The sequence below is a fragment of the Acartia tonsa genome, chromosome 4 (assembly GCF_053477335.1).
Source record: "Acartia tonsa isolate MP-2025a chromosome 4, ASM5347733v1, whole genome shotgun sequence".
Taxonomy (NCBI): Eukaryota; Metazoa; Arthropoda; class Copepoda; order Calanoida; family Acartiidae; genus Acartia; species Acartia tonsa.
Genome location: NC_137263.1, coordinates 9,256,277 through 9,275,301, shown reverse-complemented (window position 1 = coordinate 9,275,301; position 19,025 = coordinate 9,256,277). Strand labels below are relative to the sequence as shown.

The 19,025-nt window shown below is 31.2% G+C and overlaps 1 protein-coding gene across 2 annotated transcripts in view; it reads left to right on the top strand.

The window, feature by feature from the left end:
- LOC145315957 (band 7 protein AGAP004871-like) overlaps positions 1-19,025 on the top strand; it is a 32,217-nt gene that overhangs the window by 9,486 nt on the left and 3,706 nt on the right. The window contains exons 3-10 of one of the 2 annotated variants that reach the window (XM_080156192.1): positions 1,718-1,768; positions 2,836-2,945; positions 5,959-6,063; positions 7,152-7,193; positions 9,801-9,854; positions 16,617-16,696; positions 18,110-18,235; positions 18,598-18,676. In XM_080156192.1, the coding sequence (XP_080012318.1) occupies positions 1,718-1,768; positions 2,836-2,945; positions 5,959-6,063; positions 7,152-7,193; positions 9,801-9,854; positions 16,617-16,696; positions 18,110-18,235; positions 18,598-18,676 (647 nt within the window). The remainder of the gene's footprint in view (positions 1-1,717; positions 1,769-2,835; positions 2,946-5,958; positions 6,064-7,151; positions 7,194-9,800; positions 9,855-16,616; positions 16,697-18,109; positions 18,236-18,597; positions 18,677-19,025) is intronic. The other variant, XM_080156193.1, reaches the window with a different exon arrangement.

Genomic DNA, 19,025 nt, shown 5'->3' with positions numbered 1-19,025 from the left:
TAACAAGTTAACTGCATTCTCTATGAAAAAAAGAACATTAAACAGCAAATAAAATTTTTATAAAAAAGCAATTTTATATTTTAAAAGTGAACACACTATTTGACCTATGAATTATTCTAAAAAGCGCTGCAATAGATTTGAATGAATTTTTTTTGAATGGTATTAACTACATAATACTGTATCTATAAAATTCTCTGAAACAAACCTACAAAATTTAAATATTAATGCTGAAAAGTAAACCTAACTGTATAGGTTCATATCATATAATATCATTTATGCTAAATAATTTTGGTTTCATTATTAACAAGAATAATTATGTAAATAAGAAGCACAGCAATAACAATTACTAATGTATTTTATTTCAGGTAGAAAAATATTTGAAAACCAATGTGCAATACTGCATTAAATCTATTTTTACTTTGTAATGCTTTTCCCATTATGGCTTCGAAACCGATTAATATCCGTTGGATTAGAGCCATGCTGAAAAAAATATTTATATCATCGTATTACAGAAATTTTCCATAAATATTTCTCCTTGGGGCTAACAATCTTGTACTTTTTCATTTGCGGAAAGCTGAAGGAAACATTTTTTTATTAGGAACCCAGTAAAAGTGTCTGACTATGACGTCAGAAAAATTAACAATTAACCAATGAGAGACCGCTATATATTTTACCATTGGTCAATTACAGTGAATACTGGCTTCTCATTGGTTAATTGTTATTTTTTTCTGACGTCATAGTTCGACACTTTTACGAGGTTCTTTTATTAGATTTTTTTTTGTATTTGGCATTAAACCTGCCTGGGATCAATACTAAAGTTCTACAAAGTTAATTTTTGATGTCGGCCCTGATTTTAACTAGAATTCAATTGACAAACAGACGGAAAGACAGGCAAACAACATGACCCTAACTTTCAGAGTAAAGAATATAAAAAAATCCGGAAAAAGTACGGATTTACTCTGTTTGTAAAGAAGGTGCATCACACAAGATAATTGAATTACCAATTACCCTTTCTGGTTTCTATGATTACGCTACCATTCATGAAGCATCATTTCTTAATCATATTAGACCAGTGTCGGGCACACCTATTTACCAGCTGGATATCCTTATTGGGTGAAAAAAAATGTTACTGGGTTCTTAACACTTGTTACCCCTCATTCCCCTATAATACTTAACGAAGCTCTTTATAGTGCCCATAAAACATGACGTCATACAATACAAATGACCAATGATAGGCCGATTCATAGACTAAATTACCAATAACAGGCCAGTATACATTTTAGTTGACCAATGATAGGCCGGTATGACGTCATTTTTAAAGGCACATTAAAATGCTTCTACCTAACGTTTGTTTGCGTCCTATTTAATTTTTGCTCTGCCTAATCTATTTTTGATCCGTCTTTTTCTTTCAGAAAATAACAAACCATTTCAATCCATGTGAGATTGCAACCATCCTGTCATTTAAAGTATCATAATATTAGAGCAACAATGATTTCTTAGAATTTGGGAAAATAAATGTTTTCCTAATATGTATCCTTTAGTTATTTAATACCAACTTTATAAGTTTAATTTCATTAATAGTAAATTTTTAGCTAATATATAAAGCTATAAAATTTTTAAATTGTTTTGTATGAATTAATTTCATAGTTATTTGTAACACATTGCATGATTGTTTTTTTTCCATAAATATGTTGCAAAAGGATATATTTAATTTTAGCTTCTTCAAATGGGGACGCTAAGCATTGTGGACTTTCTATGAATCAATTAGGTAAATACGAGTCAGTGTTTAAATCAGTAGGGTACATACAAGTAAGAAATAGTTATTTCTCGTATCGTATTATAAACGGCTTTCCGCGGATATAGAATGTACAATTATAAGATTAAAACTAGTTTTTTTAGCCCCGAGGTGCCGGAGGCACCGGCTAAAAAAACTGGTTTTAATCTTATGATTGTACATTTCTATATTCGTAGAAAACTGGATATAATACGATGCTAGACATAGTTTTTTCGTATGGATGAGAACCGGTTCCTATCCACCAGATTCGAATGAATACGAGAAAAAATATTATTTACTAACAACTAATAACTAATGTTTATATCTAATTGTATTAATACTACTGTTACATTGGAATGAAAACAAATTTTAAATTATCAAGCTACGAGTCTTAGAAATTATATAATAAATAAAATCTAAATTTTATCAATAACTAGGGTAACAATATCCATTACTATCGAAGCATAAAAATAAAAACAATATTTTTATTGAATATTAAGAAATTTGAAACAGACGATGGCCTAAGTAAGTTTAAAGCAAATGATTATATTTAATCTTTAAAACATTATAAGTAGCTAATATCATATAGCTTAATGGACGGACGGAATGATGGATATGTAAAATTAGATATTAGCTTTGATTCAAATTTGAAAATATCCTAACAATTTATAAAATTTTGAACACATCTAACAAATAATTTTCTTTTTTCTTTTTAACCAACACTCACATAACATTTCTTAAGTTATAATATTGTGAGTAAACCCTAATAACATTTAGTTGTTTAGAAATATTAAACTAATGCAGGAAAGTATACTTTTTAAAACAATTTATGTATTTTTAAATTTATAATTCTATTGTGAGGTCCTTGATAAGGGAGGTGGAAATCAATTGACAACATAACTAACAAGAACAAAACCTAAAAGCATACAATCAAACAGTCATATGTAAAGTTTTTTTTTAAGTCAGGAAAGTAGAAAGAGAGTTGGACATTTACAACCTCCCTAAATTCACATTGAGGGAAGTAAACAAGCCCACTATTGATATTAATTCTTATATTTTAGATAGTTTGGATGGGCCAGGATTATTTGGTCACCTGATCACATTTCTGTCGGTACTGCTCATTCTTGCCACACTACCTGTTTCCTTATTATTTGCTGTTAAAGTTGTTCAGGTTAGTTCACACTATCTATAATACAAAGTAGAACGATGTCTGTCTGTCTGTCTGTCTGTCCGTCTGTCCGTCTGTCTGTCCGTCCGTCCCTTAAGATCTCGGTAACCACTGAACCGATCGGATTCTACTCTTCAGGGAATATACCTACTGTGGTGGTTTTAGGCTATTTTCTTGGGGGTGGGACACCCCCAACCCCCCCCCCCCCCAAAAAAAAATCCCCCCCATTTTTTTTGTAGAAGATTTCCTTGGTCCTTTTACGTATTTCGCCAAAAAAAAAATTTGTATCACCTCTTGGGGCAAAGCCCCTAGAGGCTTGGGGCGAAGCCGCTAGTATATTATCAAAGAAGCAAAGAATGAAGATGATTAAAGTCCCTCCACAGATTATGACGTCATACGATAGAGTAGCCAATGAGAGGCCAGCATAAGTTTTACCATTGGTCAATTACAGTGTATACTGGCCTCTCATTGGCATTTCTATCGTATGACGTCATAATCTGTGGAGGGAATTTAATCATCTTCGCATAGGATATCCCCCCGCCCACCCCTCCCAAATATGATTTTTTTATAACTTAGGAAAATAGTCAAAAACCACTCCTAGACATTTACAACCCTATTCGGTTAAGCTATTTTCGAGATACATAGCTTAACAAGAGCTTATATCAAGTATAGATAGCAAAGATATAGATTAGAACCTAAAGCATATCTTTATTTGCTTGCTTATAGTAATACAAAAATATTAGGGGGATTGAGAATAGTTATTTCTCGTATCGTATTATAAACGGCTTTCCGCGGATATAGAATGTACCATTATAAGATTAAATCCAGTTTTTTTAGCCCCGAGGTTCCGAAGACACGGGCAAAAAATGGTTTTAATCTTATGATTGTACATTTTTAAATTCGTAGAAAGCTGGATATAATACGATGCTAGACATAGTTTTTTTCGTATGGATGAGAACCGGTTCCTATCCACCGGATTCGAATGAATACGAGAAAATGGGTTCTTGTAGGGTTACTTTTCATCGAAGCTAGTAAAAGTGGTGGCACAGATTATGAAACCAATGAAAGGCCAGTATACACTGTAATTGACCAATGGTAAAATTTATAGTTGCCTCTCATTGGTTAATTTTTTTTGACGTCATAATCTGTGCCGCCACTTTTACTAGCTTCCTTTTCATCCATTCGAAGCCCATGTAGGCTAGGGAAGAAGATTCTAGCATAAGTAAAAGTATGATAGGTATAATAAGTTAAAGTTATGGTATTTAATTTCACCATTCCTATGTATAATTAAGATATTTATTCCCCTTGTTAATGACATTAATATTTCCCCCTTTCTATGGTTTATTCATATATCTAGAGGACTTTTGTAATATACCAAAACTATACTTTATGACTAATTGGCTCGCCAAAAAAATATTCCTAATGTATTTTCTTTAATTTTCGCTAAATAAGGCCTAAAAAGAAAGAAATATCCATGTCCTCTGTACATTTTTACACCATTATCTGAAGAAGAACATTTTTTAGATATTTTTCAACTTAGATGATTTTTAAGGAAAATAGATTGTCATAGCTTCTACAAAAATAAACTCCAAAAAAAATTTAACAAAGTTATTTATACAGCAAAGCTACTTAATTTATATGTAAGTAGGTGTAACTATATTCTCTTATATTGGCCCTATACACAGGCAAATATATAGTAAACTTCATTTTTGAATATCTAAAAAAAATTTGTAATCATGTTTGTTTCTATATACTTTAAAAAGAAATAAATATAAATTTTTTAAAGTCCATATTCAGTAAATGTAATTGTTAAACTATAATTTGTTGCCCATACAATATTTAAAAAAAAAGTGTTTATGTATGTGTCTCTATGAGTAATTTTAGCTGTGAATCTGCCAATAGTAATACAGAATCTATACGCCATCAATAAGCTATATAAATTTAATGAATAATAAAACGTAATAAAAATGAATGTTATTACAACAGACAAAACATAGACAAGGTATATTTCCACCGCCCCAGGGGAGTAATTCAGAATTATTATTGTGACGTCTCATCAAAATATAACTGCGACTTTGCTTATTAAAAAAATATCAATTTGTATTTTTAGTTTATTTACCATTATAGTAAAATTCTCTATTTATAAAACAGATCAAAGGTAAAACCTTTCACTTCGCTTCGTAGTATGAACAACCTTTTTATCTACACCCCAACTATCATTTTATTTATTTCGCTTGTTGGCTATACATTATTCCTGAGTTGAATCCCAAAAGGTCCTAAATTTTAAGACTTTTTCTTTAATTTTTATGGAACTGCTGCTAGATAAGACAGAAATAAGGCTGCTTGTTGGATTTTCGCGTTTTTACAAAAATAAAATTAAATGCCTTTAAAAAGTCAAATTGTCATTAAATATTATTTAGATATTTCTATCTATTAACCATCGTGTATTGGTATCAGAAAAGTCTTTTGTTTAAATCTCTTATTAAGTCGTCTAGCCCATCGGATCCTAATCCGACACATCGTAAATTGTATAAATTATCCAATGTTGTGTACCTATATCTTGTAATTTTATGCTACTTTAATCTATAATTAGTTTATATATACACTTAAACATCATCAAATATTCATTTACTTACTTACTTATTTATTGCAATTATTAGTATATGTAATATGAATTAAGCAAACCTGTTGCACTTTTCTTCGCTTTATCTATTTTAATTATAATTTTCATTTCATTGTACATTTATAAAAAGATTTACTAAAAATACACTTACCTAAACATGTAAAATTTTCTTAAAAAATCATTATTTCAAATTTCTGTGAGGAAGGGTTAGCCCACAAACTTAGCGCCTATAAAAAAATACGTAATACTGGCCTACCCTTGGTCAATTAAAGTGTAAACTATCCTGCCATAGGTAATTAGTCTGTGTATTGGCCTATCATTGGTCATTTGTATTGAATGACGTCATTTTTTATATTCACTAATCTACCTTATGTCTAATTTGAATTATTTTAGGAGTACGAGAGAGCGGTTATATTTCGGCTGGGTCGGCTGTTGGAGGGTGGATCCAAGGGCCCTGGAATTTTCTTTGTTATTCCCTGTGTTGATAGTTATACTAAGGTAAATTATTTTAGTTTGGGCTCTGCTACTTATGGGCTCGGCAACCGTTCTTTTTATCTACGTGTTGCTAAAAATCTACGATTTGTTCAATTGTTGGTTGTTCCAGCTTATTCTGAGAAATGGTAAAATTGCCACTTTTGCCGAAGGCACGGGCTAAAAATATATATGTATAATTGTACATTCTATATCCGCGTAAAGCCGTTTATAATACGATGCGAGAAATAACTATTACGATTGCAGTAAAATGACAATAAGACTAAACTGGTATTGTTGACATTTAAATGGATGTTGACATCCTTGTCTTTATTTATTTTAAAGTTAACAATATGAAGCTTTTTATAGTGCCAAACAAAGGTCAATTAAAATGTATTCTATCCCTCCATTGGTAATTTAGTCTGTGTAGTGTAGTGGCCTATTATTGGTCATTTGTATTGTATGACGTCATTTTTTATAGACACTATAAAGAGCTTCTAACAATATTTTATTTTATCAACGTCAGAGGAAGTGTATACTGGTGAAGTGTGATTGAAAACTTTCTGTGGTTTAGAATTCCTTTTTTTACTTTCAAACATTGGCCTTCAACAAAACAGGAATAACAACATCCATGATAATAAAATGCATTGACGAACGTAGAGTGTCAGACCTTTTAGTTTCAATATGAAAGAACCAGAATATAAGGTTCTGAGATAAAAAGAACAAATTGCTTTTTAAAATAAAGACCATTTAATTTTTTAAATAATACCTATAGACTATATGAAGAAAATAATAAAAATAATTTATATTTATGGTATGGTAAAGGTAAACTGTATACAGACTAGAAAAAATTACGTGAACAATAATTTTCTTGCTTTCTTTTTTTTTGGGCAAATTTATTATGGTTCAGAGTCAGTTGTAGTTCAGGGAAAATGATTCGAGACCAATTTTTTTTTCTTCAACTACAAGTTGTTTCGCCAATAGCCTCTAGAGGAGGGGGGGGGGGGGAAGCATAAAACCAACCAACCCGGAAAAACAACATTTCCGAACTCTTAAGCTTAATACAAAAAAAAACTTACTTATATTTTAAGATTATTATATTTATTTTATTTTAGGTGGATATGAGAGTATTAACATTCGATGTGCCACCACAAGAGGTAAATAACATTAATATAAGGATCACAACATCCATAAGTGCGAAGCCAAAAAAGTGCCAAACTTTTATATTCAACATTATTTAGAAGTAAGAACAAAGAATATTTAAATACGGGTTTTTAGATATTGACACATTCTGTTCATTTTCATACTTTGACATAGAGATGCGTTGTTCCTAGTCGACCTAGACATCATTAGGACAATAAACATTTTAAACTTTAAAAACAAAGACCATAAATATAAATTTTCCATCACGTATTTTTTTACGATCAGAGCGACGGACGTACAGACCAAACCTATTTTAGAAAAACAAGACTTTTAAAATCAGGTTGTTAAACTGTTTTTAACCTTTTTTTGAAGGGTATATCAAAAATATACTCTGACACCTGTAGAATCATACTGCAAAGCCAAAAATGAGAACAATTGCCCACATCGATTTTTATTAGGATTTTAAAGTTTATTTTTTACTATGGATTAAATAAATTTTACTGAATCGTGATGTTTCTTTCCTTTGTGAGTAAAATACTTTTAGAGTGTCTTGCTTCATAAATATTGTATGCTATTTTATCTATCAAAACTGATTAAAAAATTAATTCTTTACAATATATCAATGAATTAACATAAAAATGTTTCATGTCTATTATACATTTAAAACACATAAAAGTCGGCTGTAGAGGACTAAATTTGTAAAATAATAATAAATGATAATGCAATACAACAAATTTATCTTTATCACATTTACAAATATGATATAAAATAAGATTATTCAAACTTATTTTTAAAAATATTTTTAAAAAGTATGTATCTCTAATGTGTAAAGTTTTCATTCTTTTCATTTTGATTAAATAAAAGTTATTATATTATATTGGGAATAAGTCACTTTGTGAAAACACTATATTTAAAATTTAAAGATTTCAAGCTTTGTCATTGGTTAATGCTGAATCCTCATAGTTTTTATGTTAATTCAAAGATATATCTTACATCTTTCACTTTTAATGAATAATTATAAATATAAAATCAAAAGAGCTTTTTTTTACTATCATTATCTTTTTATTATATTATAAAGAAAAATGCTTTGTAAGCTAGAATTTTACCCAAAAAGAAAAGACAGTTCACGATTCAGTAAAATTTACTAAATCCATAGTAAAAAATAAACTTTAAAATCCTAATAAAAATCGATTTTGGCTATTAATTTCATTTTTAGCTCTGCAGTCCGATTCTACGGGTGTCAGAGTATATTTTTCATATACCTTTCAAAAATAGGTTAAAAACAGTTTAAGGCAAATATCTTTCATAGCAATTTAGTTTTAAAATGGTTAAGTAGTTTAAATATTTAAGATAGAAAAGTAAGAGAAAAGTTAATATTTTAGAATATCAGAAAAATATAATTTGTACGAAAATAATTTTGAATTATTTTTGATGACTGTTGACATATTGCAACTCCTATTGTGTAAGTGTAATTGTGCCACTGTCAACCTAGATATCTTCACAAATATTCACTGTAGATCTCATCAAAATAATACTTTTTTATTTTTTGGGGAAAATCATTTTGGTGGCTTTATTTTGCACATCTATAAAAAAATATATAAATTGTTATTGAAAATTTTAGTGGATTATGATTAAAAATTACTTATTCCTAGAAAATTAGTAAGAAATAAATGAAAAAATCCTTTTTTGGATACAAATTCCATTAATAGGAATAACTGAGAATGGCTGAATTTAAAAAATTTCACTAATTTTTAACATAGAGCAGAAAATAATTATTTTTTTTTATAAACCAAATATGAAAAAAATGTAAATTGTGAACAGGTCTAACACAGATATACATACTAGACAAAGAAAGATTATAATTCTCTTTGAGATAGAAGTTTATTTGGTAGATCCCCTAGAATTTACTAGTGAATCACATTGTAGACCCCCCATTCCCTATCTAATGAAAGTCCAAAGTTATTTTTCAGGGAATCGTAAGATTCCCAATATGGGGGGAAGGTGTAAAATTGTGTCCCCTTATCATAGGGGAGAATCTAACTCCAAGGTCTCAGAACCAAGGTATTAGGCACTTAAGAATTTTGTTTATAAATTTTCGGGGTTATAATCCCTCTCAATTTAACAAATTGTGGGGGGTTATGGTGCTCCTATAATAAATTAAGGGAAATTGCGTATTATTCATTCATCTCTCCCACCTCTCTGCACAAGAGACAACATTTTATACTTCAAAGCAAATTTATCATTGGTCCCTGCCATAGATGCAAACATGCAATTGAGGGGTGGGGGGGGGGGGGGTTGGCACCCCAAATTTTTGTGAAAGGAAATATATCACAATTTTACTTTTCCTTCCTATCACATAGTTGCAAGTGTTTTAAATCAAATCTTATTTCGGAAACATTTCCATTTAATAATTTTAGATTGACAGAGGACAAAAGGAAAAAGTACCCTGCTCTAAAATAGTTATAAATCTTCTCCGACCTATGAGAAGCTTCACTGTAAATAAAAACTATATTAGTCCATCGGAAAGCAAGATCCTTCGAAACAGATAAAAAAACACAGAGAAACATCCTATTACTTATTAAGCAAGGATATAATATTTTCTAATGTTTCTTTTTTTTTAGATTTTGACCAAAGATTCAGTGACAGTCCATGTTGATGCTATTATGTACTATAAGGTAAATATATCTTTCTTATAATTACTGCAAAGCTTTTTTAACATATGATAAGCCAGGTTCATGCTCTGTAGTGTACCTCGTGATTAAGATGCAAGCGCTAGTCTTTCGTTAATTGGAAGCTATAAGTGTGAAAAGTATTGCAATTACGCAACAAATGCGTATTATACTTGTGATACAACGAACAGTTGGCTAATTGAAGGTTCTAAGAGTCAATATTAATCGTAATAGTTATTTATTGCATTATATTATAAACAGCTTTCCGCCGGTATAAAACTGGTTTTAATATTATGATTATGACCTTTTTATATTCCTAGAAAACTGGATATAATATAATAATACGATACGATACATGCTTTTTAAGTATGGCTTAGAACCGGTTCTAATCGAGCGGATTGTGATCGGTTTCGAAGCCATACTGGAAAATAACTACGCAAAAAAGATAAAAATATTTTTACAAAATAATCTTCCTAAATCTTCCCGAAGATGGATATTTTTCAAAGTAATACACAAAAATATGCAGCAAAAATTGCTGAAAAAAAATTAAGTTTACCTGTGTTGTTGTTGTTTAATCAATTATGAAAAAGTAAACCTTGTTTTAATTCAAAATTTGCATTAACTGAATGTATAATATTTGTGCATAAAGTTAATTGTGTGTGTGTGACTCTGCACCCAGAGAGGGAGGGGACATTAGGCTGTTTATAACAATAGTCCCCAAAGTTTTATCTTATCAACTTTGGAGACAATTATTGAATTTTGATTGGTTGGTTCATGAAGTTTGGGGTCCATCGTTTCAACCACTAATTGTAATCTGCAGAAGGGGAAATTTGACAAAGCCCAAACTGTCCCAGTTTTGAGCAAGACGATTCCAGTTACGTCATATACGTTTCGGGAAAGAAAAAGGGAAGGGGGGAAGAAAATCTCTTCAAAAGAGATGGGAGAAAAGTGAAGAGATTTTCTTCCCCCCTTCCCTTTTTATATGACATCACAGGAATCGTCTTGCTTAAAACTGGGACAGTTTGGGATTTGTCTGAAATTTTGCATGTCATCATTGGGGATATACATCAACGAGGGGGGGTGTTGTCTTATCCCGTAGATCCCTACATTCTGCTCCCCTACTTGAGATTAAATGTGGCCATCTTTGTTTGACATATGATACCAATTTGCAATATGTTGCATTATTTTACCAACCATGAAATTCAAAACATATTCCATAACATATCAAATCTAGAGGCCGTATTCTATAAAGATCTTTACACAGATATTAATATTATGATAATAAAATGATTAATTATTTTAAATTTTTCTTTGATTTAGTAGCTAATAATTAGTAGCTTGATAATTAATCCAAATTTTTAAAACATATTATGTTTCTAGCCTCTGTAGGTTCTTACTTCTACGGGCTACTGTCCTTATGGGGCTCTCTTTATCCTTGCTTAACCTATCCTAAAATTATATCCGTTATGAGGGTAACGCAAAAATGCCTACACTATCACAAATCTTTGTGCTCTTATCATACAAGTTAAAACCTAAAAACTAGAAAATAGTTAAAATAATCATTTTATATATGAATTTTTTGTCAATTACAATTATACATTTTTTTTCTAAAATAGTTCTATATTATTCCATTAAATGTTTTAAAACTTTGCAGTTCTATTGTCAAACTTGAAAAGATATATTTTGAATAGATAATAATTTTGCTGGAATTAATTAATTAAATTCCATGTAAGGTAGATAATTTAGCAGCCAATTAATTTAATCAGTATCCTTAATTTTTAATGGAGAATATAGAGGATTTACTTGAGAAAACTTTTATTTGCTAAAGTACCTGGATGTTTGTTTGTTTGTGTGCGCGCGCGTGTCTATTAAGATGACTTAAACGGCTAAATAGATTGGTTTATAATTTTCTCTTATATATTATCTGAGAGCAGGTATTGGGCTGTTTTTGAGATATAACCCAGGTAAACAATTAACTCCTCCAACTTCTTATCCTTAAAAAATATATATTGAAAATTAAAAAAAAAAAAATTGAAGCTGTAATTGAGTTCAACAATAAGAACCACGCTGACAGAAAATATTGTTTTATCTTCAAATGAAATATCTCTTCTTGTAATATGATGCAGAAGTTTAATTTTAGATAATTTAATAAAAGTTGAATTAATTAAATGCTCTGTTAAGATTTTAATGTTTGATAATATATCATATTTTACAAATTAGATTTACATTCAAAATATACATGCAATGTAAATGTTTGGGATGTTACTTTATTTTTGTGAGAAAATAATCATGTAATCTTTTAAGTATAATGTTTTATATTGGAATTTAGGGCTTCCAATCAATAAACAACCCCCCACCTCCGCTTTCTTAGGATATGCCTGTGCTTAAGACAATGCATTTCCACTATTCTCACTACATAATCACGCTCTAGGCAAACCAGGAGTGCTTTTTAATGTCTTTAGTGCTTATAAAAAATGACGTCATTCTGGCCTACCATTGGTCAATTATAATATATACTTGTCTGTCATGGGTAATTTAGTCTGTATAGTATCTAGCCATTGTTCATTTGTATTGTATGACGTAATTTTTATAGGCACTATAAAGAGCTTCAAACTCTAAACCACCTGACAGAAATCGGACGGTTTTCCTGACTAAAAACATACTGTAATTTTTACCTAATTTTTTTTCGTTGTTGACGATGTGATATGTAAAGATATATTTGTGTGAAAACAGTAAGACCATAATGTACAAGTTCTATTTAATATTACCATACACTCTCCTTTAATAAAATCAACATTTATTCTGATACCCGATGAAAATTTAGGGCATTCTAAATAATTTCTATAGAAATCAAATATATGATATGTAAAAATCAAGGGTAAAATTTTAGTGGTCAGCGTTGAAAAGAAATACAGGCAGATATGATTCTTAACTGAATTCCTAGCTTTCAGCCAGAACAGCCGCCAGATGTAGCTGCCGTGACTGCAGATTGTCAAATAACAATCTATGGGTGGGTGGGTAAAGGGATGATTATCCCCCACCCCTCCAAAAAAAAAGCTTGGACGTCCTTGGATGAAATAGCTTGCGAAGCAAACTGAAACTACTTTCCGAAAAATGTTTTAACCCCTGAAAGGAATTTCCAAAGAAATAGAAGGGGGTTAGGGTTGGTAAGAACCAGGGAGTAAGGGAGGGGACAATGGATCGAATATTCAATTTTTAGAAGTCTCAGACTTTGGGTACTGGCTTAAAGGGAATGTGCAAGAATTTAGCAGTTTCTGACTGAGTTTGGGTACTTGCGCATGAAATGCCGCTACTCGTTATGTATGTTTTGAATATTGCAGACGGGGAGAAGGGATAAGGGAAGTGGGGGCAAGGGAAATAAACACTCGTTGTGTTAGTTTGGAATGTAGCAGACGGGGAGAAGGGAGAAGGGAGGTGGGGGCAAGGGGCAAGGGAAATAAACAAAATAAAAAGGGGCAGTCATATTCTTGCTAGCAGCTGGCCGGGTCCAATAATCTTGTAATATAAAAATCACACCAAAAAACCTCAATATATTACATCAAAAACAAGTTGTGATTTCACTATACATGACACTATGGAAATTATTCAATTAACAATCCCTTTATAATTTCCTACAAATTTATTGGATTAAACTGTATTTCATGCCCTTTCTTTGATAACTCTTATATTGAATTAATTGCCCATTGTCCCCTCCCTTACTCCCTGGGTAAGAACAGCCCTCCCCTGAAATTTATCTTGGTGGTATTAAAGGAGAGTGTGAGCAACAAAGTTTCTAGCAAAACTTTCACACAAACATTCAATTGTATTGTCATGTAAGTAAATCAATTTCTGTAAAGTCTACAAATGTAGGTTATCAAAAGTATAACTTTTCTAAACATATTTCCATTTCACGTGTTACAGTAACATTTTTCCAGTATGGCTTCCAAACCGTAAAACAAATAGTTTTACAAACAGCTGCGTATACTAGGACGCGATAAATAACTATTCCTGCCACTTTATTATTATTTACTAGCGGCTACGCCCCTAGAGGCCTCTAGGGGCACTTGAGGAGGGGGGAGTCGAATTTGATAACCCAATTTCTTATTTTAGATTTTAAAAGAAATATTTTAAAAAATATTTTGGGGGGTTAAAATTTTTTTTTTTTGGGGGGGGGTGCCCCCCCATCATTTTAATTTTAGTTAAAAAACGAAAAAATATTTTTTTTTGGGGGGGTATTTTTCATTTTTGGGGGGGTTGGGGGTGTCCCACCCTCCAAGAAAATAGTTATAAACCTTCCCGGGACTTATGAGAAGCTACCCTGTTAAGGAGAACCCGATCGGTTCAGCGGTTAGCGAGATCCTTCGGTACAGAAACACAGACAGACACACAGACAAACATCCTGTTACTTTAGTATAAGGATAATTACTTATCAGCTATCGAAAAAAAACTTATTGTCATGTAAATAATGACAATCTTTCCAGTAAAAAACTGTTATCTGCATATTATTAAATAAAAGGAACCTAGTAATAGTGTCTAACTTTTTATCCTTGTAACGTAACAAAAATCGAAGAATGAGAGGAAAGGTGGGAAAGGAAACCCCTAAAAAAACGATAGATTTTTGTTACGTCACAAAGATAAAAAGTTACACACTATTACTAGGTTCATTAAAAGTTTCCTGCCTTGCCGTATATCTAATGAAATATCTACATTGTTGTGGTTTGATAAAAAAAATGAGCTAGATTTTGACAGAGATGCATTAATCTGAAAAAGCAAACTCTTTAATTTTATAAAGATCGACCCTTTTCAAAACTGTTGACAATCTATGAAATTTAAGGGTTTATGTCGACTATATGGCGTTAATAAAAAATGCTAGTTGCTGACATAATATAGACATGCTATTTTTAAAAAATATTTACGCCGACCATATGGTTATAACTGTCATAATAGGAGATACGGAATGTGTCATAAGTGACGTCATAAAAATACGTCTAAAAAGGAAGGATGAGAGGAGAAGAGGGAAAGGAAACCCCTAAAAAAGACATGAATTTTTACGTATTTTATGATGTCACAAATGACACTTTCCGTATCTCCGACATAATATCCATATTCAGGCAAGTTTTGTGTCTGGTATTTTATATTAACCAGAAGTTTCTATTTGTATAAATATGGCACAAAAAATTTAATAGTGATCTAAATTGGCCGCAAGTATGAACCTATATATCTACAGTACCAGTAAAGAAAGAACCAATAGAATAAATATATTTTACATTTTAGTGTACCATATGAAACTAATATTATAATGTAGAGAGAGAAATGTGTTTCAGAAAGATACATTTTCAACTCCTTGTATCCATATATCTTGCTCGAAATTTGTCTGGAATTCCTAACTTGGCATAGTAATGAATTATGCCAAATACGGAGAGGTTGTTAATATGTCCCAACTCAATTTTATTGGGGACGTTATTAGAGTAAAACACTAGATGGAGAAAGGGTTAAATAGCTGTATCTCCTCATCGCAACCAACCTTTTTATTGGGTCATCGAAAATCAATTAATGGTGTCGCTTATATTAACACAGCCAAGTAGCAGAAAATAATTTAGAAGCAGACGAAGAGGGTCTTTGAAAAAGGAAGGGAGGTAGTTGTATGTATAATGTATATATATCTATACTATAGATCTGTTATTCTTACTGTTGCTATATCAGATGCATTGCAATTAAAGTATTATTAGTTAAAATAGCCTGGCCCAAAAACAGTCGCATATCTTTATAATGATGAAAAAACTGAATGCCAATAGTCGTGCAATAAAAGTGGCTACCTAAAGGGATGCGTCATTGGAAAAAAAATCGTCTAGTCGCTGGCAATAAGAAAATTTGAGTCACTCTCATTGATAAGCTTAATTAGCTATACTGTACCAAATATATAAACGTAGTATATGTGTGTAATTTGAAATTATCGGATTTACATCACATATACATGAGCTGTACAGTTCTAATATTGGTTTCTCACTATTCTGCCTGTATTAACAACAACCATTTTACTTTTCTTTCTTTTAAATAAAGTAATTACTTCTCTTAACAAGAATATTGTTTAAGGTGAACAATGTAACATTGTGTATAGACGATATTAATATAAAATTGTTTAAGGTGAACAATGTAACATTGTGTATAGCCGATATTAAAATAAAATTGTTTAAGGTGACCAAGACAACATCATTATAGCCAATGTTAATAAGAATATTGTTTAAGGTGAACAATGCAACATCGTGTGTAGCCAATGTTTAATATGAATATTGTTTAAGGTGAACGATGCAACATCATGTATAGCCAATGTTTAATATGAATACTGTTTAAGGTGAACAATGCAACATCATTTATAGCCAATGTTAATATGAATATAGTTTAAGGTGAACAATGCAACATCGTTTATAGCCAACGTTAATATGAATTTAGTTTAAGGTGAACAATGCAACATCGTTTATAGCCAATGTTAATAAGAATATTGTTTAAGGTGACCAAGGCAACATCATGTATAGCCAAGGTTAATAAGAATATTGTTTAAGGTGAACAATGCAACATCATGGATAGCCAATATTAATAAGAATATTGTTTAAGGTGAACAGTGCAACATCATGGATAGCCAATATTAATAAAAATATTGTTTAAGGTGAACAATGCAACATTATGTATAGCCAATATTAATAAGAATATTGTTTAAGGTGAACAATGCAACATCATGGATAGCCAATATTAATAAAAATATTGTTTAAGGTGAACAATGCAACATCGTGTATAGCCAATGTGGATGATTATTCACAATCTACAAGACTACTGGCAGCCACAACTCTTAGGTAAAATGTTTTACTTTTTAGTATAAGTTTTTTTACAATAAATAATATCAATAAAAGCTTTAATTATTGGAGCTTTGACTTAAGCTTCGTGTTTAACGATTCAACTACATGAAAAGGTCAAACAATACACTCTTAATAGAGATATCTAAATACAAGGTTGTAAGCAAACAATTGTTCAAAACTTCAAAAGTAAGACTTTTTTCCTTTAACTGTATTTACCAATCCACTTTTTGAAATTTTGTCTTATTTAAAATATTTTATGATTAGTGTTTGTAATATATGTATATGATATATGTGGTCAAATGTTTAACTGATGTACTAAATATTGTCCTAATATTAAAACATCACAATGGACCTACACAAAACAAAAAATATTCAATTAACCAATATAGAACTTTTTTCTTGGTTTCTTTTAATTCACTGGCTATTCATTTTATAATAATGTCAAATGCTTACAAGAAAATTTAAAAATATCAATGTTTTCTTTTGGAAATTGGCAATATGAAATACCTTAATAAAACCATACACACTACTTAAAAACAATAACAAACATAGATTTAAAAACGCTAAAATATTAAATTTGTTAAAGCGTAAATAATTGTGTTTAATTGTAATGTATATGAACATGTTTGAAACATATCCCCCTCCCCTGCCAACTATTTCAAACATTTTAATCAAAGTTTAATTGTGCTCTCTTGAAAGTGAAATCCCGGAGAGTTTTATATTTGTGTAGAGCAAGGGCCTTCAAAAAAATTTTATGAATGAAAGGTTTGTAGCAATTATTAGTTACTGAAAACTAAACTAAAAAGAAATAATAACCTTGCACACCTTTTGACAAACATTTAGTTCATATGAAGTCTTTTTTATGAATCTACATATTTATAAGAAAATATTTTAAACATACCCGGGCCCGGGGCATATAATACAGCTTCCCTGAAATGTTAAATTCTGTAGGTTAACTGGTCAGCGAGGTTTTAAAGGACATACAAAAAAAATTCTTTCTAATGCAATGACTTCATTGAAAATGAAATAACCAATCTTTTTTGAAAATTAAACCTAATGTTTGAGAATTATAACCATTTTATTAATACAAAAGACATGCGATAAGACCTTTTCATAAAATTCAGTGTTTTCATAAGCTTTAAAGTTTAAAAAAAGTGCATTTAATTTGACCTGTCTACAGTTTTGAAAAAAAAGCAATTATTTTTTTAAAATTTATTTTTATAATTCATATTTATGTGAACTGCATTATTAAGTAGAGACTATACCAGATTATTTGTAGACCTTCTTTTGTTAGTTAAAATTTGGTGCGAGCATAATATATACGTTGCAACATTTGGCCAATAGCAGCCTTTAAATGTCATAGAGATAATTTTACCGCGAACTGCACCTGATCCAATTTTTAAATTGTAGAAATGTGTTGGGTACGAAGAGCCTGGGTGATATTCTGTCAGAACGCGAGTCAATAGCCAACGACATGCAGGTGTCTCTGGACGAGGCCACGGATCCCTGGGGGGTCAAAGTCGAGAGAGTTGAAGTGTAAGTTATTCTTTACTCTAGGACAGCTACATGCAATCCGCGACTAGGCCGCCAAATTAAAGACAAAATAAATATAGGCATTATCCTTGAACGTGCCTCATCAAGCACAAGTAACCTTTCCTTTCCTCCTCTTTTTTTTAGAAAATAAGAGGGTTGGTAATTATTACTATTACTTTAGGGCAGGTTAGGTTATATTTCGTACTGAGTAGCCCCGCAGGGTTAGAACCCCCGTTAGGGGTAAGGCACTACAAAATGGATTAATTAATATATAGGCATCCATTTGGCCTGTCTGGCCGTCGATTGGTCTGTAATTTCATTAAAGATACAAGTATGTTGTAAATTTCAATTTCATTATTTTTTAGAAAAGACGTAAGACTGCCCCAGCAACTACAGAGAGCTATGGCCGCCGAGGCTGAAGCTGCTAGAGAGGCCAGAGCTAAGGTTAGTGTTATCTGTCTGTCTATATATGTATATCTAAACAGCTAATGAGAGCTATAGCCGCAGAGGTTAAAGCTGCTAGAGAGGACAGAGCTAAGGTTAGTAATATCTATCTATACATACATATCTGCACAGCTAAAAAGAACTATGGCCGCCGAGGCTGTAGCTGCTAGAGAGGACAGAGCTAAGGTTAGTGTTATCTATCTGTCTATATATATCTGAACAGCCAATGAGAGCTATAGCCGCCGTGGCTGTAGCTGCTAGAGAGGTTAGAGCTAAGGTTAGTGATATCTATCTGTCTATATATATCTGAACAGCTAATGAGAGCTTTAGCCGCCGAGGCTGTAGCTGC